Source organism: Dama dama, chromosome 10, assembly GCF_033118175.1.
Source record: "Dama dama isolate Ldn47 chromosome 10, ASM3311817v1, whole genome shotgun sequence".
NCBI lineage: Eukaryota > Metazoa > Chordata > Mammalia > Artiodactyla > Cervidae > Dama > Dama dama.
In genome coordinates, this window is record NC_083690.1 from 27,906,962 (window position 1) to 27,932,361 (window position 25,400).

The window sequence follows — 25,400 nt, forward strand, 5'->3', positions numbered from 1 at the left end:
TTTCCTTAAATTTGTAAAGGGTCCTAAGCCTCTCCCAGAAGGATTCTTTTGGTGTTGAGATTTTGGACAAATCGCTTTTCCTATTCCTTAAAATGGTGAATTTACATGACCCAGGCCTCAGGGGCCTTTCCTGCACTGTTTTAATGCCTACAATAGTTCTGCATAACAGTAATTAACATCTATTTTCAGAGGAAGAATCTGAAGCTTTATGAAGTTAATGACTTGCGCAAGGTCATACATCAAGAAGTCTGGAACTTAGGGCATCCCCTCAGCTCTGACAGTGCCTGGGAGTGCCATTACCCTGAGACCAAGATACCTGCGTCCCAAGCTTAAGTGGGTGCCCAGCATCAGGGCGACCTCAGCCTACGTCTCAGGTTTAAGCCTGGGCTGGTGCTGCCCTCGAGCGGCGGGACTGCGTAAGCGAGGCGGGGCAGAGGTTTGCACAATTGAAAACGGCGGGCACTGGGACCATGATAACCTGGGAAATCGACCAGCCCACACTAGTTCAAGTACGACCGAATTTACCGTTTTTTACAGGACCGGTTCAAGATCCTTTAGGACCCACCTTTATCACATAACTTTGACACAGACTAAGATTTAATCACTAATGGCGGGCCAGTATAGGCAAAGTGCGGCACCCTCTGCCGGCCTCAGTGTCCCCCATCTGTCAAATGGGCATCTTAATGAGCTGCCCAAAGAGGATAATGGGAGGAAAACGTCCCCTGCAATACGTGCGGCGCCAAACAGCCTGAGTCACCGTTATTGGTGGTATTTTTCCATCTCCTGGGCGCCCCTCCTACCCCGCCCGGGTTTCCGAGGGTCCTACAGGAAGCGCCCCGGCGACGCCGGGCTCCGCACGCTGACCACGCCCTCTGTGCGCGGAGCCTTGGCCCCGCCCACTAAAGAATTCGCAGATTCGCTAGGCTGGCTCCTCCTCTGAATTTCTCCGGCCCCTCCATACTCGGCTGAAAATTCTCATCGGACTCCGTAACCATTTCCCCCAGGTCGGAACTGAGCAGTCCTCTGAATTGTGATAGTAAGAAAGATCCAGGAAAAGTGGCCGACTCTGCCAACAGGGCTTGGCTAACCAGGCATTATTTTCTTGACTCCACCAAGGCTGGTGAAGGGAGGCAACAGCTGGGGCCAGGACTTGTGGCGAATCTGCAGCCTTTCAGAGCTTTGGTCGCTTAAGGAAGGGGCAGGAAACAGGAGCAAAGGAGCGCGCATCCTGTCTACCGATTCGCCCCGCCCGCCTGACGAATCTGCGCCTGTTCAACGCGCCACTCAAATCTCCCCAGCTCTGGCTGGCCTCCTCCCCTTCGCCCCGCCCCCTTTTCCTCTGGGATTAGTCGCTGCTTTCAACGCCGCCGATTCGTCAAGGATCCCAGGCCAGAGCAGCTGGATAGTCGTGGTGAAGTCCACTCTCCGGGGGATGCGGCCAAACTCCAGGCTCACTGGGCCGCAACTCTTGAGCTTCAGAGGCCGCCGGCCGAGGCGAAGCCGCTATCCTCGGCCCCGTGGGTCTCCCGGAGTCGCCCGTGGCGAAAGTGCGAATGTAGAAGCTGTGCCCGCTGGGCCTGGCGCAGGTGGCGGTGGTGTTTGGTGCGCGCGCCGGGGAGGTGGTGGTGGGGGGGCGCCGCCGCCGCCACCGCTGCGGGGCCGGGTCTCGCGCTGTCGCCGCCGCCGCCGCCGCCTCGCGCCGCTGAGGTGCCGCGCGGGGTGGGGGGAGGGGGAGCCGCTCGCCGCGAGCGGGTGAGTGGGGCCGCGCCGCGCGTGCGCGGAGATGGGGGGGGAAGAACGCGCCGGGGCGGGAGGAGAGGGCAGCGGCGCGCGTTTCCCCCACCCCCCGCCCGGATTCAGGGCCGAAGCCGGGTCTCGGGCTCGGTCTCGCGGTGTTTCCAACGCCCCGAAGAGGTGCCACTTCTTGACCAGAGGATCGGGGCGCGGGGACGGGAGCGGGTGTGTGGGAGCGGGAGCCGGGCTTGGCCTGGGCCGCTGGCCGGTGAGGAGGCGGGAGGGGGCGGGGCCTGCCAGGGGGCGGGGGAGGGGTCTTGCGCCGAGGCCAAGTGGGGCGCGCGCTAGGGAGAGCGGGAAGGTAAGGGGGCGCGAGATGGGCCTGGGGGCCAGAGGGGAGAGTTGGGAGGTGGAGAGAGGATGGGGTGTTATGGTGAAAGAAGGTACTTGGGAGAAAATCTGGGGGAGCCTCCGGTCATGGTGAGTGAGGTATGGAAGCTGAGGTAATGAGAGTTACCTGGAGTCGGGGCTAGTCAGTGAGGGGCAGCAAGGGAGTTGGGCCTAAGTCGTGAACCCCTTTGCTTACCCCTCTTTCCTCGCAGTGTAAATGAGCAAAGATGGATCAGGAAGGTGGGGGAGATGGGCAGAAGGCCCCGAGCTTCCAGTGGCGGAACTACAAGCTCATCGTGGATCCTGCCTTGGACCCTGCCCTACGCAGGCCTTCTCAAAAGGTGTACAGATACGATGGAATCCACTTTAGTGTCAACGTGAGTGTCCCAGGCCTTCCCCAGATCTAGGGAACTCAAACCCGATCTTCTGTGTTACCTCTGCTCATCATCTAGAACTTGCCTTCTTTAAAGTGGACAACCAGAACCCAGCTCTTTTGCTCGTGGGACTCCAGAGGGGCTGTAGAGATCAACACTGTGGTTTCACCTTGAGCTGTCTCTGTTCCTGATTATTTTCCTAGGACTCAAAGTATATACCAGTGGAGGACCTCCAAGACCCCCGTTGCCACGTCAGGTCCAAAAACAGAGACTTTTCCCTCCCAGTCCCTAAGTTTAAGGTACGTTTCTGCTAGTCTCCTGGTGTGGTGGCCCTTGGAGGGTGTGGAGGATCCATCCTGGTAGTCCAGTCTTAATGTAGCATAGGGAAAGGGGGTTTTCCTAGTGAAAGAGTAATAATAGATTTAATAATCTCTGAGGCTGTGAGACTGAGTTGTTGTGGACAGGAGGTGTGTGTATTTTCTAGAAAGGTATAGGTTAGGTGTTTCAAAAAGGGTGTTAACTTTTTGAAGGGTGAAGACAGGTCCAGCTGCTATACCAATCACTGTGTACTTCTAGACTGTCCATAGTAAAATAGTATCCTGTGTGTTACCCTAATTTCTCAGTTAAGGGGAGTGACAGCACCAGGGACTCCATCCCTGGAGTCCTCTGTTCCTCTTGCTTACTCTGTCTTTTTTCCTCAGAGGATTCCCGTGTCTCTGTCCAGGCAGGGTACTCATCAGTCCTTGGAGGACTGGGTCTAGAAAACTGGTGGTTCTTAATCTCCTTTGTTAACTCTTTATTCTTCCTTTTTAATAAGTCACTTGTGGGGTTCCCGCATCCCTCTTTTTTCACTTTGTATACTTTTCCTGGACAATGTCTTTCCCATCCACAACTTTGACTATTACTGAAGTGTTGATGACTTCCAGATCTCTTGAAACTCCAGACTTATTTGCCTGGTGGAGGGACAGCTCCATCTGGAGGCCCCACAAAAATTTCAAGCTCAGGAGATGTAAAATAATTATCTTCACCCGCTTCGTCCTGCTTTTCTTTCCATTTTCCTTTTGCTGTTGAATGGCAACACCGTGTACTCAGCTGCACAAGCTAGAAACCTGGGTGTCATCCTATGATTCTTCTGTCCTTAATCTGTCACCAAGTCGTGCTGACTCTTTTTCTAAACACATCTCTTTTTTTCTACATTAATTTTTCTATTTCTGTTCCCATTCCTTTAATACAGAGTCTTATGTTCATTTCCCCTGATTTCCCTGCCTCTGTTCTCTTCTCCATTTATTGCTGTCATTTGCCTCTTTGGTTTTACTGTCATCTTATTTTATTTTTGTTGGCAAGTCCACATTGTTTGTGCGTTGACATGTATGATTACTAGTCTGGCCAGCCTCATCTCTTGCCTCGATAGTGCATACTTGTGTTCTCTCATACTGTGTGCTTTGGAGTTTCTAGGCAATGCCAAGTTATTTTATAGTCATGTTCCCTACAGGTCCTGTCATTATGGTGAACTCCTGTTTATCCGAAAAGTCCAGTATGAATGATACCACCTTTATGAATTTTTTCCTGCCTCCTCTCTGAGCAAAGGTTTCGTTCTCTGGGCTCCCAAACACCCTGTCCTACGCCTTTGTTGACACTTGTGTCAGGTTGTGATTGTGCGTGTCTGTTTGTCCTGTCTACTTTTCTGCATAAAACTCTCTGTTTTCTCCATCTTTGTATTCCTAGTGCCCCGTCCTTGGGAATCACTTAGTGAAAGCTGAGCTAGTGAATTATTTCCATATAACTGGTTCCTTCTATGAATGTTTAGTTCTCACTTTGTACATTTCTTTTTCTGGTTCTTGCCATCATTCTGTGCAGAGAATTCAGGGAAGAGAGGGGTCAGGACAGAGGTATCCTTTGTTGGGACCCCCTTCCCCATCCCCTTGCCTCTTGATTTCCCCATTCTCTCCCTCTTAGCCTCATGGATCTCACTAAAGTTTCCCAATGGGGCAAGGCGTGGTGATCAGTAGTGAGACCCCAGACTTAACTCCTGTCCCCTCCACAGCTGGATGAGTTCTATATCGGACAGATCCCACTGAAAGAAGTGACATTCGCAAGGCTGAATGACAACGTGCGGGAGACCTTCCTGAAGGACATGTGCCGAAAGTATGGTGAGGTGGAAGAGGTGGAGATTCTTCTCCACCCCCGTACTCGCAAGCACCTGGGCCTGGCCCGTGTGCTTTTCACCAGCACTCGGGGAGCCAAGGAAACAGTAAAAAACCTCCACCTTACCTCCGTCATGGGCAACATCATCCATGCCCAGCTCGACATCAAAGGTGAGGGCTCCCTCACCTGCTGCCCAGGGTTGGGTTCTGACGGAGATGGTACGCACAAATGCCTCTTGGGGTCCGGCAAGTGATTTCTCCTCTGAAACTCTTGGGCCACGTGTTTCTTTTTTTTTTTTTTTTTAACTTTTTTTTCCACATGTTTCTTATGTCAGAATTTTATAGAGAGATTATGGTACAGGTACGGGCCTTTGCGTGTTGTCTCTGGCAGGGTTGGGGCAGCTATGGTTTAGTGTATGACTGTATTTTGTGAGAAACAATCTGAAGATTCACACTGCGTAGGATGAATAAAAACGATGATAAATAGCCTCAGGTCAGGTTTGGGCACCAAGTTCTAAAAAACACTGGGTTTTGAGTTTTTCTGGTTTTCAAATTTTAGATGGAGAATTAGGGACATATATAGGTGAGTGATGGGCTTCCTTGGTAGCTCAGATGGTAAAGAATCTGCTTGCAATGTGGGAGATCCGGTTTTGATCCCTGGATTGGGAAGATCCCTTAGAGAAGGGAATGGCAACCCACTCCAGCATTCTGCCTGGGGAATTCCATGGGCAAAGGAGCCTGGTAGACCACAGTCCATAGGGTCCTAAAGAGTCAGACACGACCGAGGGACTAAGCAGCAGCAGCTTAGGTGAATGAAACAGCCTGGACTTCTGCCCTAAGTAGCGGTAGGGGGGGTGGGGACTGGCAGCTGTGGCATCTGAAGGTGCTAGCTATTAGCTGACACTAGCCAATTTGTACATGGGGCTGAAGACTAGCAGATTTTTTTTAAGCCCCAAATCTAGTTTTTTGTGTGAAATCTTGTGGGTTTTGTTTTTGTTTAAAATATTTATTTATTTGGCTGTACCCGGGTCTTAGTTGCAGCAAGCAGGATCTTTAGTTGTGGCATACAAACTCTTAGTTGCAGCACGTGGGATCTAATTCCCTGACCAGGGACCAAACCTGGGCCCCCTGCCTTGGGAGTGCATAGTCTTAGCCACTGGACCACTGGGGAAGTCCCAAACTAGTGGGTTTCTCCCTTACCCTTCCCAATACGTTAAGTGATTGTGTAGGGCAAATAAATCACAACGGTGGGCTGAGTTTAACCTTCAGGCTGCCATCGTACTGCTGTAGTTAATAGGACGAAGAGGATGGTGGGGTCCAGCTTGAGATGGCTGGGTTTGAATTCAGGTTTCACCATTCTGTGCAGGTCAGTTTTCTTTAAGCTTGTACAACAGAGTTATGGATGCTTTTCTCTGCTGGTGATTGTCAAACATGGTAACAGACATTAGAAGTATTTTTGTAAACTATTAAGGGTCACTTGATACGTTGTTTGTAGTAGCTACCAAGTAGAGACTAGGTAGCAGAACTTAAAGGCCCTAGACTCCAGGAAATCTTAGCAAATTGAGGCCTGAGAAAAAAGTGGGAATACAAAATCTGAAACGAGTTGTTTCCTCCATCTGACTCCGTCCGTTCCCATTCTCTTCCATCCAGGTCAACAACGAATGAAATACTATGAACTGATAGTCAACGGCTCCTACACCCCTCAGACGGTGCCCACTGGGGGCAAGGCCCTGAGTGAGAAGTTCCAAGGCTCTGGTGCAGCCACGGAGACGGTGAGAGGCTCATAGTTGGTGACGCCCTTGCTCTACGGGCTTGGTACTTAGACGCCAGGGGCAGGCTTTGGGCAGTTCTGTTAAAGTGAACTTTAACAGTTCACTGTTAAAGTATTAGAAGAGCCAAAGAAAGGACGCCTCACTGCTTTCCAAAGCAGGGGGTTGGGGTTCCTGGTTTGGTGAAGGTCATGTTGTCAAATGGTGCTTGATCTCTTCTCGTTTCTCCCTGCCGCACTCTCTCCCCCCAGACCGACTCCCGCCGCCGCTCCTCGTCCGACACAGCTGCCTTCCCGGCGGGCTCGGCTGTGGTGGGCACTCCTGGCAACGGCACCCCCTGCTCCCAGGACACAAGCTTCTCCAGCAGCCGACAGGACACCCCATCTTCCTTCGGCCAGTTCACCCCTCAGTCCTCCCAAGGAACCCCCTACACGTCTCGGGGCAGCACCCCCTACTCTCAGGACTCTGCCTACTCCAGCAGGTACAGCGGAAAGCCCCTCTGGGACCCTCAGATGTGGGGGAAAAGGAACCCAAAGTCTCAAAGAGGGAGTTGGGAATAATTGGTCTTGGTTCCTTGTGGATTCAGCCAACACACCCCGTCCTCGGGGAATTTACTCTGTGACTAGGAACCCAACAGCCATTAGATCTCCCTTTGGGGGCAGTGTAGAGGGCTTTGGGTCCTGATGGCCGGGGCGGTAGGGTTTGGTCACACAGAGCTGACTCCACTCACCGCTGCATGTTTCCTCCAGCACCACTTCAACCTCCTTCAAGCCCCGGCGGTCGGAGAACAGCTACCAAGATTCCTTCTCCCGCCGCCATTTCTCCACCTCTTCGGCCCCCACGACCACCTCTGCCGCCATCTCCGCCACCACTGCAGCCACCGCCGCCGCCGCCTCCTCTTCTTCCTCCTCGTTGTCTTCGTCCTCTTCGTCGTCCTCTTCTTCCTCATCCTCTCACTTTCGCAGTTCCGACTCAAACTACCCAGCATATTACGAAAGCTGGAATCGCTACCAACGCCATGCTTCCTACCCACCCCGCCGGGCAACTCGGGACGAGCCCCCCGGGGCCTCTTTTGCTGAAAATACCGCTGAGCGCTTCACACCATCCTACACCTCCTACTTGCCCCCCGAGCCCAACCGGCCTGCTGACCAGGACTACCGGCCTCCTGCCTCCGAAGCTCCGCCCCCAGAGCCTCCAGAACCTGGTGGAGGGGGAGGCGGCGGGGGGCCCAGCCCCGAGAGAGAAGAAGCTCGAACCTCCCCGCGCCCAGCCTCACCTGCCCGTTCCGGCTCCCCAGCCCCAGAGACCACCAACGAGAGCGTGCCCTTTGCTCAGCACAGCAGCCTGGACTCCCGCATTGAGATGCTGTTGAAGGAGCAGCGTTCCAAGTTTTCCTTCCTGGCCTCTGACACCGAGGAAGAGGAAGAGAACAGCAGCACGGGCCCGGGGGCTCGGGACACAGGGAGCGAGGCCCCTTCTGGGCCGGGTCACGGGCCCTGCACACCCCCTCCGGCCCCGGCGAGTTTTGAGGATGTGGCACCTACAGGGAGTGGGGAACCAGGAGCTACCCGGGAGTCGCCCAAGGCCAATGGACAGAGCCAGGTAAGTTTGGGGTCTGCCCACCGAAGTGCCTGGGATCTGGGCGAGCAGGCTTGGGCCCAGGGGTGAAGGATGGGAACTGGGCAAGGGAACAGAGATTTGGGGAAAGTCCACGGAACCGGCGGTAGCCTCCTGTGACCGTCCTCTGCGCCCCACAGGCTTCTCCATGCTCTTCTGGAGAGGACATGGAAATCTCCGACGACGACAGGGGCGGCTCACCCCCTCCGGCCCCGACACCGCCCCAGCAACCTCCGCCTCCACCGCCGCCGCCTCCCCCGCCCCCTCCTTACCTGGCTTCCCTTCCCCTTGGTTATCCTCCCCACCAGCCTGCCTACCTCCTCCCCCCGCGACCCGATGGGCCGCCGCCTCCCGAGTACCCCCCTCCTCCTCCACCACCCCCCCACATCTATGACTTTGTGAACTCTTTAGAGCTCATGGATCGACTCGGGGCTCAGTGGGGAGGAATGCCCATGTCCTTCCAGATGCAGACCCAGATGTTAACTCGGCTCCACCAGCTGCGGCAGGGCAAAGGATTGACCGCAGCTTCAGCGGGTCCCCCCGGTGGGGCCTTTGGGGAGGCCTTCCTCCCATTCCCACCCCACCAAGAGGCAGCCTATGGCCTACCATATGCTCTGTACGCTCAAGGGCAAGAAGGCCGAGGGGCATACTCCCGGGAGGCCTACCACCTGCCTTTGCCCATGGCAGCCGAGCCCCTGCCCTCCTCAGTCTCAGGAGAAGAGGCACGGCTGCCCCCCCGGGAGGAAGGAGAGCTGGCTGAGGGCAAGGCCCTACCATCGGCAGGCACCGTGGGCCGTGTACTGGCCACCCTGGTCCAGGAGATGAAGAGCATCATGCAGCGAGACCTCAACCGCAAGATGGTGGAGAACGTGGCCTTTGGAGCCTTTGACCAGTGGTGGGAGAGCAAGGAAGAGAAGGCCAAGGTGAGGGCCAGTGCCTGGGACTGGAGAGACCAGGGCTCCGTTGGTGGAAATAGACCTCTGGCGGCTTCAGGCTTCACAGCTTAGAAAAGAGAGGTGGTCAGGGCGAGTGGAGAGACTAGGCGCTCAGTGGTCCATAGAGCTGAGCACAGGGGAGTTGGAGGGTACACATAACAGTAGAAAAGGCAGGAATCAGAAGAGCTTTGTCCTGGTTCCACCACTGCCTTGTGGTAGACAAAGCCCTTAAATCTCTCTGGGCTTCACTCTGCAGTGTCTCCATTTGTAGAGTGGGAGTAATAGCAGCAGCTTTGTAAGATTGATAGACAGAGTGAGTGGACTTTTGAGAAGGTGCCTGTACAGGGTCTGGTGGAGGGAGGTGTGGTGTAGATGTGTGTCAAATGGAGAAATGAGTGGACGCCTTTCTGTATTCCTGGGGCCTGGGAGTAGTTCTCAGGCAGGAGGCAGGAGGGAGCGCCTGGGTTCTGGGGCTCAGTCCCCCTTCTGCTTGCAGCCATTCCAGAATGCAGCTAAACAGCAAGCCAAGGAGGAGGATAAAGAGAAGACAAAGCTCAAAGAGCCAGGCCTGCTGTCCCTCGTAGACTGGGCCAAGAGTGGCGGTACCACCGGCATCGAAGCTTTCGCCTTTGGATCAGGACTGCGAGGGGCCCTGCGGCTCCCTTCTTTCAAGGTACCCAGAACTATGATCTTGCCTCGTTGGGTGGGGAGAGAGTTGAAAGCGGAGTTCCCTTCCTTAGAATAAGGGTGGTTGGGAACCATGAGTGTTTGGGCTTTAAACGGCCCCATCTCTTTTCATCTTGTAGGTAAAGCGAAAAGAGCCTTCAGAAATTTCAGAGGCCAGTGAGGAAAAGAGGCCCCGGCCTTCTACTCCAGCTGAGGAAGATGAAGATGGTGAGTAGGTCAGGTGAAGGAAAAAGGGGGAAACAGTCTGCTTAGATTCTGATGGCCTTCCCTGGTGGCTCAGATGGTAAAGAATCTGCCTACAATGCAGGAGACCTGGGTCTGATCCCTGGATCAGGAAGATTTCCTGAAGAAGGGAATGGCTACCCAGTCCAGCATTCTTGCCTGAAGAATTCCATGGACAGAGGAGCCTGGCAGGCTGTAGATTCTGATAGAAAAGCAAGAGGCAGGGGTGAAGGGGGTGAAGGTGTCTTGAGGGCAAGAAGCCAAGTGAAGATTTGAAACAAAGTTATAATAAAGTAGCTCTTTGAGATGTGAATTTAGATGGGCTGTCCATCCAAAGTTACCATCTAATGCTTAAGCATGCAGGCACCCTTCTTACCCATCTGTCTAAGTCTGAGCTATATAGCTTGACAGCTTCCAGTGGCTGGGAAACTTCCTTACTAAATCTGATCTGCTTCCCTGGAGACCTGTTGACTTTAGTAGGGGGTGCTGCCCCGAGACTTTATTGGGCCAGATATTGAAAGAAATCACCTCCCTCTTTCACCCAGCCCAGAAAAGGATGAAAGATAAATGGGTCTGGTGTGTCTAAAACTGTGTGAAGTGTGAAGGAACTCTGCAGTTTGTGTGTTTCTCTGCTGAGCCTCAGCTTCTTGTCTATAAACAAGGTCTGCGTGGTGGGACTGGAAGAAAGGCCGGTGGAGGTGTGTGCAGAGTTCCTTTCACCAGATGGGGCTGTTACTGCTGGTGGTAAATTGCACTGCCTACCCCTCTTCTGGGCCTAGATGCTGAGCGAGAGAAGGAAGTTGGAGAGCCAGGCCGTCCGGGGACCAAGCCCCCAAAACGAGATGAAGAGCGAAGCAAGAGCCAGGGCAAGCACCGCAAGTCCTTTGCTCTGGACAGCGAGGGGGAGGAGGCATCCCAGGAGTCCTCCTCAGAGAAGGTGAGGAGCCGGCATTCTGAGTTCCTGCTGCCATAGCCAGCTTCTCTCTGCACTGGAGCCCCCGTGGCCACGCTTCCTAGAGGACGAGTTGTCCTTCTCCTATTAATTCCCAATTATCCCTTTCCCTAAGGATGAGGAGGATGAAGAGGAAGATGAAGAAGATGAAGAGCGTGAGGAAGCCATGGATGCTGCAAAGAAGGAGACAGAAGCATCAGACGGTAAGCATCCAGGGTGTGCAGGTGAATTCTGGGAAAGGAGAGATTCACCTACCCGTCCAGCCCTTCCCATGCTGTGTGACCCGCCCACTGATGGACTGGCCATCATTGCCTTCCCCACAACAACTGCTTTTTGGCCTCATTCTTTGGAACCCTTGGGCCACTGCAAACAACACCCAGAATACTCCCTCCTGCTTTCCTCTGAAACAGGCCCTCTCATGAAGACAACCTAGCACAGTCTATTTCTCTTCCCAAGATAAAGGGGCTGCCTTCTCCTGCTGCCCCTGCTGCTGCCACACCATGCCTTTCCCTCTTTGAGCACTGCTCTTCCCTTAAGGCCGGGCCACTGAGCTCTGTCAGCTTCTTCCCCTGCCTGCTGCTGCTGTCATTGAACCCAACTCTGTCCCTCAGTTGAACACGTGTCTGTTCTTCCGCATTTACTGAGACCTGGGTACATGGTTCAGTCTCTCTCTTCATTCCTTTCTTCAGAAATAGATGCTGAGCCCCTGTTCTGAGCCAGGCACTGTTCTAGGTATTAGGGACGTAGCAATGACCAAGGCAGAGGTGCTTCCTGCTTTTCTGAAGCTGGCGATTAGCCCGAGGGGAGGCGGGCACTTGACAAACAAGTGGACAAATAGCAGCAGTTGCAGTGGAGAGACTTGCTTTGAAGAAAATGAACTAGATTAGTGGGGTCAGGAGGAACAGGCTCAGGGAATGGGGGAAAGATGGGCTCTGTTATAGCTGATGGTGAAGAGATGCCTCCGAGTGGTGCCATTTCAGAGGCCAGAATTGTAAGAAAGATGGTCTGAGAGCCTCCCTCTGAGGAGAGTAGAGGGCAGAGTCATCTGCTAAGAGTGAGGGGTGCAGACCCCTTCACATCCACGTGGTCACCAGTTCCTGTCAGTCTTACTGCCTCAGTATCTCTTCCAAGGGCACCATCGTCTCTTACCTATGACATCCCCACTCAGCCCCCGGGTCTGCTGGGCGAACTCCTCCTTGTCCTTCTTGATGTCAGCATTTCCTTCGCAAAGATGCCTTCCCTGATTTGATCCACCAGGCAGAATCCGGGCCTTCCCATTGCCTGCACCGTGACCCCCCACCAACCAACCCTTCATACTGGAATTTATCACACTGTAGGCAAATTGTGTGCCTCTCCAACTCCTTGTGGCTAGGAGTCCCCAGCACCTAGCACAGAGCCTCACATATCCCTAGTAGTGACTCAGTGAATGAACCCACAGCTTGACTAAGTGAGGGGTCTTCTCACCTCGCCTGACTCCCCCTTCTGGATTTCCAGGCGAGGACGAGGAAAGCGATTCGTCCTCCAAATGTTCTCTGTATGCTGACTCAGATGGTGAGAATGATAGCACGTCGGACTCTGAGAGCAGCAGTTCCTCCAGCTCCTCGTCTTCTTCATCCTCTTCGTCTTCATCCTCGTCCTCCTCCTCCTCATCTGAGTCCTCCTCGGAAGAAGAAGAGGAAGAGGAGCAGCCAGCAACCACACCCGCAGCATCGTCGCCCCCCAGAGATGTCCCCACGCCCCTGTCAGCACCTGCAGAGGAGCCCGAGCCAGAGAGGGTTGAAGACTCCCCAGTCACACCTCTCCCCGAACAGGAGAAATCTCCTGCGAGACCTGCAGGTAGGTGGTGGGGAGCTGCTGTCAGAGTCTTTGTGTATGTGTGTGTGTGTCTGCATGGGAACGGTGGGGTTGACATTTATTAATTGTATGCATACGTGTGACTTCGTTGGAAAACATGCAAAGTCGGCCAGGAGTCACCTTCTCCTGTCACTCCTCCCTTGGAGACATTTATGGCCTGACACGCTCAGATCACACTGCCAGAAACCGTTTTCTTAGCTGGACCAGGTGTTTGGCTACTAAAAACAGAATGGTCTCTTCTCAAATAAGTTAAGGAGAGAATTCCCAATTTAGCCAATTTCTCCTTCTCATTTTTACTTAAGCCTCTTCCTTAATGTGCAGTATATACCTGGGTTTAAATGGACAGATTGGATAGGTGATAACTATTAACAACGTGAACTCAGAATTTAATTCTATCTTTGCTTTTCTTTGTGGATTTGTACGTTCAGTTGTCATATACGTTCAGTTGTAATATATCTTGCTGAGTGAACTGTTGCTTTAGGTAGTAGATACTTATTTATTGAATGGGGGTGAGGGATAGGATAGTGTGCACAACAGGCCCTGTTTTCACCCTCGTGAAACTTACCATCTGTAGGAAGAGACATTTAGTCTCTCCTTAAAAAAATAATTAAGAAACTCTGTGACTACAAACTGTAAGAGCAATGAAAGAAAGTCTGGGTACTTAGAGAACCTGAGCACATCTGTGAAGAAGTCTTCCCTGCTGAAGCACCACTGGGCTAGAATCAAGCCAAGGCAGGCAGGAGAGCGTGTGCAAAGGCCCTGAAGCAGAGGAAATGGTGTGCTCGAAGATAAAAAGGAAAGCTAACCTGGAGAGTGAGAGTAAGGGGGAGCTAGGGTAGCCTAATCTGAAGAGATGAGCAAGGGCTGAGTCATGGGAAATAAATAAGCCTCTCTAGGAATTTGGGCTTGATGTTGAGGGCAGTGGAATGCCATCAGAAGACTGACGTGATTATATCCATGTTTTGAAAAGATGCAGGGCAGGGAAAACTTGGAGAGGGGCCAGAGTGTATGCAGGGAGATTAAGAGGCTATTGCAGTAAGTAAGGTAAGCAGTGGTGGTAATTTGGGTTGCTCTCATGACGGAATTAACTCAGTTTTCAAGTTCCGCTTTAGAGATGTGTGTGGCCTTCCAGAGATCTCGTTCAAACCTTGTTGGGAATTTGTGGTCTGAGACAGGCAGTGAGCACAGGAAGACCTTTCAGCATTGGTGCACTCTGTTCTTGTCCAGGTCCCGTGAGAGGAGGAATCGAGGCACTGACTAACCCTAAGACACCTTTCAGCCTCTTGAAGTCCTTGGGTGGCAGAAGAGCTGATGGGGTCGCAGGTCAGGGGGTATTAATCGTAGTACTCTTTGGGAGGGTAGGAAGAAAAAGCGGATGTGATCAGATCTGCATGTCAGGAGGATCATTTTGGCAGAAGTGGGAGGATTTCTAAGAGGTGAAGAAGGAAGTGGGACAGCTCCTGAGAAGGTTTGAAGGGATGCGGGTAAGCGAAGGGCCTGAACCAGAGCAGGGTGGTTACAGTGAGGATGGGGTGCAGGGGGCGGAAGTGGGGAGGAGGGTTTGAGTGAAATTTAGGAGCTAGAACCTCTCTGTTAAACTCCTTACCAGGAAAGGAAACTCAAGGAAAACCAGAACTAGGGAGAAGTGTGATGCATTTAATTGGGGTCAAGTTTCATGTGCCTCTGGGACCTCCAGGTAGGAACATTCAATGGGCAGTTGGATCAATAGATCTGAAGCTCTACACCTGAAACTGTCACAACCTTGTTAATCAACTATACTCCAGTATAAAATAAAATGTTAAAAAAGAATAGATCTGAGGCTCTAGAAAACAGTAGGTGGGAAGTGCAATAGGTATGTGTAAGTATGGGTGTGAGTACATGTGTATACCTTGGAAGGATGTATGGAATGAGAGAAAGGGGCCAGAGCCTAACGGTTTATAAGAGATAGTGGGCAGAGTGGAGCCAGAGGATACTGAAAAGGAATGACCAGAGAGGTGGGAAGGAAACCAGAAAGCTCAGGGTATCAAAAGGAGAGTGTGGCCTGTATTTTTGGAAGGCCTCAAAAGGAAAAGCGAGTGTTGGATTTGTCAGTTAGGAGGTCACCAACTTATGAAATTGATAAGGTTACCTTATCAATTTCAGTAGTGTGGCTCAAGTTAGAGGGTGTTAAGGAGTGAGGGCAAGTGACAGTTAACCATTGTTTTGGTAAGGGTAAGCTATGCTTGTGGAAGAAGAGAGTTGGGGGGGGGGGTGGTACCTAACGTTAGTGAACGTTTCTCGAGTAGGTCCCGTGTGCCAGGCTCTAGGCCTAGTGCACTGCAAATATCACCTTCTCATTTACTCCTCACAGCATCCCTGCTCCTCCCATTTTACAGATGAGGAATGTGAGGCTTAGTGAGGTGGTCAAGGCTTCCCAGCTGGTATTGAAGAGATGACAAGAAAGTGCAGGGTTGATGGAGGGTTAGTTTTTCAAAGTAGGTGAGACTTGAGTGTGTTCATACATTGAAGGGAAGAGAGAACAAGTGGAGGGACCAAGAGAGAGAGGAATACTTGCTGGAGCGGCCCACCTGGGGAGGCGGAGGATGGACTCTAGGTCAGATGCAGATCTCTCTGTAAATAGGGAGACAGGAAGTTGTGGGGTTTTAGCCTGAAGGCCACCTTTTCCTCTCTTTAGTAGGAAGGCAGGACATTTCTTTTTACTTTATGTGTGTGTGTGTAATTTATTTATTTGGCTCTGCTGGGTCTTAGTTGCAGCACTGGGGATCTTTAGCTGTGGCATGTGAACTCAGTTGCGGCATGTGGGATCTAGTTCCCTGGCCAGGGATCGAATCTGGCCCCTTGCCTAGGCAGCACAGAGTCTTAGCCACTGGACCACCAGGGAAGTCCCAGGCAGGACATTTCTGAGCGTGAGGGGGCACGGGTGGAGCCTGGAACGTTGAGGTGAAGGAGGAGAGATGGTTGGGTGGATTCCAGGTTAGGTAGAGGTAGTGGAAGGCTTCAGAAAATAGCGAGAGGACAAAGCGAGGGCCCCTATGATCTGAAACGACCAAGAGTGAAGTTAATTTAGGGGGAAAGTGATGGGCTGGAGGATGATAGAACAGGTATGATGGGGTGAACTGAAAGGACCTGGAGAACTGTGGCCAGAGGGTAGGGGTCAGAGTCACAGTCTGAGGTGGAGGGGGGTGATGAGGTCAGGTGTGGGACTGGTGGAGGGTAACTGAGGATGAGTGACTGAGAATCTGGTGAATAGGTGGGCTGTCAGAGCCCTCTAGGTAGATAGATGGCAGAGGAGAGAGAGGAGAGGAAGATGAAGGCCTTTAGAGAATGGTAGGAGAATCTAAGCTACCAGGGACACGACTGGATAGAGTCCTGTGTGGTCTGATGGCTGGAGCCTGGAGAGGACTGGTCTGGTGGATCCCAAGGACAGGGGCCTTGACACCTTTAGATCTTGACTTTCTTGTCTTCCCATCTGGTTCATTCTCTGCTGCACATGGTTGTTCTCTCCTATCCATTCCAGCAGAATATGTCTGCCCCACAGACAGACCCCCTCCTATCTTGAATCCTTGTCCCCCGGGAAGTTTCTCGTTGGGTTGGCTTGGGTCACACAGCCATCAGTTAATGATGGCCTGGGGGCAGGAAGTGGGGTAGGTCATACAGTGGAAACAGTGGCTTCTGGGAGTTGTATCGAGTGGGCAGGTACCCCGAAAGTTGTCTCCCAGAATTCTGAAAGGCATGGCCAGCTTTCCTTCAGGATGGGGAGCAGAAGGGAAGTCTCTGGAAGAAGCTGCGTTGGGGGAGGGATTGGGTTTTCTCTAGAACCAGGCTGCCAGGGGCACAGTAGGCTAGGGTGGGAGGTTGGGGCAGAGGAGAGGGCTGCCCTGGAGCATGGGAAAGGATTAGACGGAGAGGACTTGTAGGAACTAGGGGACTAGAGACCAGCACCCAGGGCCTCGCTAGCTTCAGAGTGTGGGTTGCTCCTGGCTGACAGCCCGGGGGTGTCTGGAGCCTCGACAGACAGGAGGCTGGGGGCATGTTGATTGAGGCAGTGGAGGCATGTTGATCACTGCCTGCTTAGGCCAGACCTGGTGTCGGCTGCCCTTGAGCTCTGTGGATGGTAGAGCCAGATGTGCAGCCACGGAGTTGCAGGCCAGGAGGTGCAGAGCGGCATGGGGCAGGAGATAAGATCCCAAACTCAGATCCCAGGCTGCCCTGGGGCACAGGCCTTGTGCTGCCACTTGCTAGCTGTGTGATTGGGCAGATTATCAACCTCTCTCTGCCTTGACTTTGTATCTGTAAGATGGTTTTAATAATAGTACTCACATCATTGGGTTGTTGGGAAAATGAAGTGAGTATTTACTATAGTGAAAGGCTTGAATTACTGCTTGACACAAAATTCCAGCTATTAATCTAGTGCAGCAAATTTGAAGCTGACAATTGAGAGCCACCAGCCTTCTGGTTCTGAGAGGAAGACACTAGCACTACCTGAGGAAACTGGGTAAGTCTTAACGGTAGTGGCCTTGAGCTGGATTCAAAAGCTGTGTGCAGGCTTTCTGGATGGGCGAAAGGAGTGAGGTATTCTGAACAAAGGGAGCCATGTGAGCAAAGGGCCAGGGGCCTGAAAGTCCGTGCCTCTTTGAGTGGCTTCAGCCTAGGTTCAAAGGGCAAGGCCATGGATTGGCCTCACAGGGATGGATCAGGTCTGTAGGACAGCCCCCAGGAGAGGGCTGTGCCTGAACAGCCGCAGCTCGGGGGGTCCCCACCGAGGGAGGATGTGCTTCCTGTCCTGTTAGCCGGGAGAGAAGGCACCACCTGCTCATTCACTCACCCCTCATCCTGAGGACCTTAGTCCACTCTCAGCCTCTTTTTTTTTTAATGTATTTATTTTTTAATTGAAGTATACTTCACTTACAGTATTATATTAGTTTCAGGTGTACAGCATAGTGATTTAGCATTTTCACAGATTATTAAAAGTTATTACAAGAGAATGGCTGTAATTCCCTGTTAATATAACTTTGTTTTTCTATTTTATATTTATGTAATTGACATGTAACATTGTATTACTATTTTATTTTAGACAAAGAAGTTGCAGGTTGGAGGAGGTTAATACCTGTTTATTTTAAAAACCTGCACAAGTAATACATGAGCTCTCTCATGTTAAAAAAAAAAATCAGAGAATACAGAAAAAACAAAAGCCCCACCCCATTTGGCACAACCCTACCACCCCTGCCTGCCCCAGTCTCTGTCCCAGTGTCCACCAGTGGTAACTTCCGCCAGTGCTGAAGGTGCCCTTCTTGACTTTTGCAACGGCATACACATTTGTATATGTACATTTAGAAAAGGTTCCCAAAGCCAAAAAAGTGTAATTTCATTGACGTGAAGGAAAAGCCCAAATAAAGTACCACCTTAGCTTCTTGAGGGGGACTTCCTGACCCTTTCTCATTGGGGTGAGACTCCAGTGCAATTTTATAAAGCCTTTTAATACAAGATTCCATTTCTTACATTGTATATATTTTAACCTCACAGAACAAAGAATATTGTTTGTAGTCAAAAATCATGGATACTTTAATTCTGGGCAGATCTGGGCAGTTGCATCCTGATTACAAAATGCAGTTGGCAAAAAAAGTTGTCTGATGTCTGTCTGATTGTTGGATGAGGTTCTGTCACCACCATTCTTGGTTGAAAAAAAAAGACTAGAGTCCAAGAGTTAAGTTTCCTCAGAGCGCCACCCCTGCCCTTCAGAGTTTGGGCTGCCCTGTGTTTCATGTGATTGTCTCCTTGGACTAGAAGTTCTAGAAGGGCTTCAAAGGTGTTTTCCTCATACCTGACATAGTTAAAAGTAAAGTCACTCAGTCACGTCTTACCAGGCTCCTCCGTCCATGGGATTTTCCAGACAAGAATACTGGAGTGGGTTGTCATTTCCTTCTCCAGGGGATCCTCCTGACCTAGGGATCGAACCCAGGTCTCCCACATTGCAGGCAGATACTTTACCATCTGAGCCACCAGGGAAGCCTTCCCATAGTTCAGTTCAGTTCAGTAGCTCAGTCGTGTCCGAATCTTTGTGACCCCATGGACTGCAGCATGCCAGGCCTCCCTGTCCATCACCAACTCCTGGAGTTTACTCAAACTCATGTCCATTGAGTTGATAATGCCATCCAACCATCTCATTCTCTTTCGTCCCCTTCTCCTCCCACCTTCAATCTTTCCCAGCATCAGGGTCTTTTCCAGTGAGTCGATTCTTCATATCAGGTGGCCAGAGTATTGGAGCTTCAGCATCAGTCCTTCCAATGAATATTCAGGACTGATTTTCTTTAGGATGGACTGGTTGGATCTCCTTGCAGTCCAAGGGACTCTCAAGAGTCTTCTCCAACATCACAGTTCAAAAGCATCAGTTCTTCAGCGCTCAGCTTTCTTTTTTTTTTGCTCAGCTTTCTTAATAGTCCAACTCTCACATCCCTAAAGGACCACTGAAAAAACCATAGCTTTGATGAGATGGACCTTTGTTGGCAGAGTAATGTCTCTGCTTTTCAATGTGCTGTCTAGGTTGGTCATAACTTTTCTTTCAAGGAGCAAGCGTCTTTTAACTTCATGGCTGCAGTCACCATCTGCAGTGATTTTGGAGCCCCCAAAAATAAAGTCTGTAACTGTTTCCATTGCTTTCCCACCTATTTGCCATGAAGTGATGGGACCAGATGCCATGACCTTAGTGTTCTGAATGTTGAGTTTTAAGCCAACTTTTCCACTCTCCTCTTTCACTTACATCAGGAGGCTCTTTAGTTCATCGCTTTCTGCTATGAAGGTGGTGTCATCTGCATATGTGAAGTTACTGATATTTCTCCCAGCTGTTTTGATTCCAGCTTGTGCTTCATCCAGCCCACCATTTGTCATGATGTACTCTGCATATAAGATAAATAAGCAGGGTGACAATATACAGCCTTGACATACTCCTTTCCCGATTTGGAACCAGTCTGTTCTATGTTCAGTTCTAACTGTTGTTTCCTGACTTGCATACAGATTTCTCAGGAGGCAAGTCAGGTGGTCTGGTATTCCCATCTCTTTAAGAATTTTCCACAGTTTGTTGTGATCCACACAAAGACTTTCCCATAGTGCTCAGGAAGTGTCTTCAGAAGGTATGAATGAGCAGATGCAAAATCCCATCCCATCAGGGGAACCCCTCGTAATGAGGACACGGCAGGTGGGAGAGGCTGGAGTGTCTGGTGGAAGGTGAAGAGCGAGGGCGGCTGGGGTGTGAACTCCCAGGGGAGGCTGGCGGGTTGCCTGCCCCCAGCGAATTTCCATCATCAAATCCATCTGATCACTTTGGCTGAGAAGCTGACACTTGCCCTTCCTTGTGCTTTCCTCCCCAGGTTCCACCGAGGAGCCGCCTCCCAGTGTGCCCCAGCCTCCGCTAGAGCCACCACCTGGACCCCCGGCCCCCACCCCCCGCCCCGACGAGCGCCCCTCCTCTCCCATCCCTCTCCTGCCCCCACCCAAGAAACGGCGGAAAACTGTCTCCTTCTCTGCGGTGGAGGAGGCACCGGCCCCAGAGCCTCCCCCTGCTGCCCCACCACAGATCAAGTCTCCCGGCCCTGCCTCCCGCAAAGCCCCCCGGGCTGTGGAGCGGACCATTCGCAACCTGCCACTCGACCACGCCTCTCTGGTCAAGAGTTGGCCAGAGGAGGTGTCCCGAGGAGGCCGGAACCGGGCCGGAGGCCGAGGCCGCCCCGCCGAGGAAGAGGAGGCTGAACCGGCCACAGAAGTGGACCTGGCCGTGCTGGCTGACTTGGCCCTGACCCCAGCACGGCGCAGCCTGCCTGCCCTGCCCACCGCCGACGACTCGGAGGCCACGGAGACACTGGACGAGGCAGAGCGCCCAGGCCCCCTGCTCAGCCACATCCTCCTGGAGCACAACTACGCCCTGGCCGTCAGGCCGCCGCCGCCGCCCCCGCCGCCACCCTCCACGCCTGCCCCTCGGCCCCTGGAACCCGTTCTGGCCCCTGCGGCCCTCTTCAGCTCCCCGGCAGACGAGGTCCTCGAGGCCCCGGAGGTGGTGGTGGCCGAGGTGGAGGAGCCAAAGCAGCCGCCACAGCAGCAGGAGGACGGGGAGGAGGAGGAGGAAGAGGAAGAGGAGTCGGAGTCATCCGAGAGCAGCAGCAGCAGCAGCAGCGACGGCGAGGGCGCCACCCGGCGGCGCAGCCTCCGCTCGCACACCCGGCGCCGGCGGCCGCCCCCGCCACCGCCCCCGCCGCCGCCCCCCACCTTCGATCCCCGCAGCGAGTTTGAGCAGATGACCATCCTCTATGACATTTGGAACTCGGGCCTGGACTTGGAGGACATGAGCTACCTGCGGCTGACGTACGAACGGCTTCTGCAGCAGACTAGTGGGGCCGACTGGCTGAACGACACCCACTGGGTCCAACACACCAATATCCTGAGCCCCCGAGGCTGGTCTCCTCGGGACAGGGAGACGGGCCTGGGGGTGGAGGTGGGGGTCCTCCCTGGGGTCGCTGGCCAGGCACTGTCCTGTGATCATTCCTGGGCCTGTGTTTACCTCCTTCCCTGTCCCATTCTCTGCCATGTTCAGCTTGGGTATTTCTCCTCTGGCTACCAAGTAACCATTTCTCTCTGCTTCATGCCTGTTTTCTGCCTTCTGAAGTTTTGGTGGCAGAAAAGGTGGAGTCTAAGACATTTCTGTCTGTTTTTCTGTCTTAACAGTGAGTAAGCTCAGGACTTCCAGCTAAGGCCAGTCATCCTTTCCATGGGCTGGGACTGGGTGGGGGGACAGAGGGGAGCAGAGCCCCAGGGATCTGACTGGGGAGCACCCCGTTCTCTTCCTTGACACCCTGCACTCACCAACCTGAGCACTCCAAAACGCAAGCGGCGGCCCCAAGATGGGCCCCGGGAGCACCAGACAGGCTCAGCCCGCAGCGAAGGCTACTACCCCATCAGCAAGAAGGAGAAGGACCGGTATCTGGACGTGTGCCCCGTCTCAGCCCGGCAGCTAGAAGGAGCGGATACTCAGGTGAGGCTCTGCCTGGGCACCTGCCCAGTGGCAGCATCTTCTTTCCATGAGTTCTCATGTCACTTACCTCCTCCGTGGCCTGCTCCTCGTAGGGGACTAACCGTGTGCTTTCGGAGCGCCGGTCAGAGCAGCGGCGGCTGCTGAGTGCCATCGGCACCTCTGCCATCATGGACAGTGATCTGCTGAAGTTAAACCAGCTCAAGGTGAGGGAGGAGTGGGAGCTGAGGAGGGCAGGGGCACTGTGGGAAGGTGTCATCACGGAGACCCCTGGGGTGGTCCGGGCATGAGTGGCCAGAGCACTTCTGGCCCGGAGGTCTGAGGAGTGGCCAGTGGCTGGGTTGAAGGGGATGCCCAGTGGCACAGTCTGCCTTCTGCCCTCTAGTTCCGGAAGAAGAAGCTTCGATTCGGCCGGAGCCGGATCCATGAGTGGGGACTGTTTGCCATGGAACCCATCGCCGCTGACGAGATGGTCATCGAATACGTGGGTCAGAACATTCGCCAGGTGAGGCTCCACCCCTTGCCCCTGACCTGACGCGAGAACCACTCAGCCTTTGGGTGAAAGCCCATGCTCTCACCTGGCTCCCAGACTTAGCCAGTGACAGCTGCCTGTCTTGTTCCCCTTCCTTCCTTCAACAACTGGTCATGGATCCTAGTAAACTAGCTTCCCTGGTGGCTCAGCAGTAGAGTCTGCCTGCAGTGCAGGAGACGTAGGTTCCATCCCTGAGTTGGGAAGATCACCAGGAGAAGGAAATGGCAACCCACTCCAGTATTCTTGCCTGGGAAATCTCATGGACAGATGAGCCTGGCAGGCTGGGGTCACAAAGAGACACGACTGAGCAATTAAACAACAGCTAGTAAACTAGATGTTAGTGATCCAGCACGAAATAAGACGAATATTATGTCTCTCTTAAAGAACGTCACAGTTTAGTGGGCAAGACAGGTACTGAACAAGTAACTCCAATAAAGACTGGTGCTCGGTTGATATGAAAGGAGATGTTCAGGGAGGCAAGAGCAGTAGAGTGACGTTTAAAGCAGAAGCTGAAGGATGCTGAGGCATTCCCAGGCCTGAGTAAGAGGAAAGGATGCTCCCCGATGTAGGAGGCATATGCAAAGGCCTGGAGGCAGGATGGTCTTAGGAGCGCAAGGAGGTCAGTATGGTCACTTAGAAAACTCGGGCCAGTGGCAGCAAAGTGAGGCCAAGGGGCCAGTGGAGGCCAGACGCCACAGAGCTTGGGAGCCATGTTAATGAGATTGGGCCGATGGTGAGAAAAGTTGCCGTGAAGCAGTAAGCAGGAGAGGATTTGGAGGTTAGTAAGCTCCATCTGACTGCTGTGTGAAGAGAGAACTAGGTGGGGCTATTGCAGAGATCCAAGCTGAAGGTGGGGGTGGCCTGGACAGGCAGTGGGTTTCAGGTAGCTGGCAGAACCAGGCAGCCAGTTGGTTCTGAAGATGGAGGGCAAGGGCTGAGGCAAGACAGTTTCTCCAGGCACTGCCTTTAGCAGCTGGGAGTAGGAAAGGCTGCCAGCGAGGAGGAGGAGCGGGTGTGTGGTCAGAGGCCTCTGGTCAGGACAGTGCCCAGGGGATGTCTCATGGGTGACGCCCAGCAGTTCCACTGAGGTGGATTTTGGCTGGAGATAGGAGTTTGGGAGGAGTCCCCCCACTTAACTGGCTGTCGAAGGTCTGGAAGAGAGTGAGTTTGCCCAGAGGGAGAGTGCAGAGGGTGAGGGTTTATCGGGCTGTTTACTGGGAAAGGAGTTACTTCTCCTCACATGAGAATGTGGGCCCTGATGCGGACAGCAGCAGCCGTAGGTCCCGACGTGAAAAGAGGGTCCTGAGAGAAGAGATGAGTAGGGTTCAGTCCGTGAAATAGGCACTGTCATTTCAGGAACCATCCCAGCCCCTGAGAGTCTGGGGGCTCCCCCATGGATCAGGCAGACCCCCCCTGGGAGGAGCCAGTGGCTGCTTCTGCCCCGTGGCCAGTTCATACTTCCCTGGGTCCTTCCTCTGGGTGCCTCTGTCATGACAGCAGCCAAAGGTATTGGGAGGTGTTCATCAGAGGAAGTCCTGGAAGCAAAGTCAGAAGTCAGCGCCTTGGGGTAGCGGGTGCTGGAGGGAGATCTGTGGATTCAGGACAGGCCAGCGTGGCTCCCGGGCTGGCAGCTGGGGGACCGTCCAGACCCCTGATCGCAGGGGCCAGTGGAGTCCAGCCTGGCCTGGCAGGAAGCTGAGGGGCAGCCCCCTGACCATCACCCCCTGTCCCATTAGATGGTGGCCGACATGCGGGAGAAGCGCTATGTGCAGGAGGGCATTGGCAGCAGCTACCTGTTCCGGGTAGATCACGACACCATCATCGACGCCACCAAGTGCGGCAACCTGGCGAGGTTCATCAACCACTGCTGCACGGTGCGCAGACGGGGGCCGGGCAGGGCGCGGGGGGAGGGGACAGGGCGGGAGCTGGGGGGGGTGGGGGGCAGCCGCCACTGACGCTGCCCTCGGCCTGCAGCCCAACTGCTATGCCAAGGTGATCACCATCGAGTCCCAGAAGAAGATCGTGATCTACTCAAAGCAGCCGATCGGCGTGGATGAGGAGATCACCTACGACTACAAGTTCCCGCTGGAAGACAACAAGATCCCGTGTCTGTGCGGCACGGAGAGCTGCCGCGGCTCCCTCAACTGAGGTGGGGCAGGACTGGTGCCCTCACCCCTATTTATTCCCCCTCACCACCCTGAGCTCGCAGCGCTCCCAGCCTTAGTGGGCTCAGGGGGGCCCACCTGCCCCCTCTTGGAATGCGGGCTTGGGGGCCCTGAGCCCAGCGAGGGGGCCTGAGTCCCTTGAGGCACCTTCTGCGGGACCCCTCTTGCCCCTGCCCTCCCTCCCATACCCCCCAATTTTTTTTTTCTTTGCGGAGAAGAAGCTGTAAATGTTTTGTAGCTGCCAGCAGCTGTTTCCTGTGGAAACCTGGGGTGCCGGCCTGTACAGATCCTGTTCTTGGGGGGCCGCCCAGCCCCCATGCTTTGTGTTAATGGGGACTCCCCCTCTGTGCCCTGCGTGCACCCCTCCCCAGTTTAGGGGTCTCTAGGGGGCAGTGGCCATGTTCTCCCCCTGGAGGGGGCCCTGCGCCCCCAGTCCTGGGGACTCCGTGCCTGGAACCCTGCCTCATCTTCTGTTCCTGCCAGACCCGTGGGTCACCCTCCCACCTGGTGTCTGGAAGCTCTGGCTTTGCCAGGCCAGGATGGTGGGGGGCAGGCCCTTCCTGTTGGGCTGGACTGTACATATGTTAATAGCGCAAACCCGACGCCACATTTTTATAATTGTGATTAAACTTTATTGTACAAAAGTGCTTGGTCAGTATCTTTGGGAAAAGGGTGGGATGGGGATTGAGGACAGAGGGCGGGACAAACAAAGATCGTGGGGGAACAGGTGGCCTGCAGTTTGGGGTGGGTAGAGGGGCTTTGGGGCCAGAGCCCATACCTGCAGACTCAGCCCTCATCACTTTGGGCCACCTGATAGGCTGGACCAACCATCCAGAAATCCCCGCCAAGGCCAGCCAGAGCCGGGCCAAGGTCAGGCCTCCCTTCCCTTCCCAGAGCCACAGCTGCTGGTTCTCCTGGGAGGTCCACCAAGAGGGAAACACTGATGTCATGCGCCGGGAGTGAGGTCACCCTGCCTGCCCAGTTCTGCAGCTGCCAAAAAACCCCTACT

At 53.5% G+C, this 25,400-nt stretch overlaps 1 protein-coding gene across 7 annotated transcripts; it reads left to right on the top strand.

The window, feature by feature from the left end:
- The first annotated feature begins 937 nt into the window (after positions 1-937).
- SETD1A (SET domain containing 1A, histone lysine methyltransferase) lies at positions 938-25,390 on the top strand. 7 transcript variants are annotated; one of them, XM_061153260.1, is made up of 19 exons: positions 938-1,586; positions 2,337-2,501; positions 2,702-2,797; positions 4,543-4,813; positions 6,293-6,414; positions 6,663-6,892; positions 7,161-8,013; positions 8,169-8,951; positions 9,460-9,636; positions 9,770-9,857; positions 10,652-10,809; positions 10,940-11,027; positions 12,319-12,660; positions 20,043-21,101; positions 21,525-21,697; positions 21,790-21,900; positions 22,080-22,199; positions 23,963-24,100; positions 24,201-25,390. In XM_061153260.1, the coding sequence occupies exons 2-19, from the start codon at positions 2,352-2,354 to the stop codon at positions 24,372-24,374; spliced, it is 5,133 nt and encodes a 1,710-aa protein (XP_061009243.1). In that variant the 5' UTR covers positions 938-1,586; positions 2,337-2,351; the 3' UTR covers positions 24,375-25,390. The 7 variants fall into 7 exon arrangements, with proteins under 7 accessions (XP_061009243.1, XP_061009249.1, XP_061009244.1 ...); XM_061153266.1 differs by having other exon boundaries at positions 12,373-12,660; XM_061153261.1 differs by having other exon boundaries at positions 938-1,547.
- The last annotated feature ends 10 nt before the right edge of the window (positions 25,391-25,400 follow it).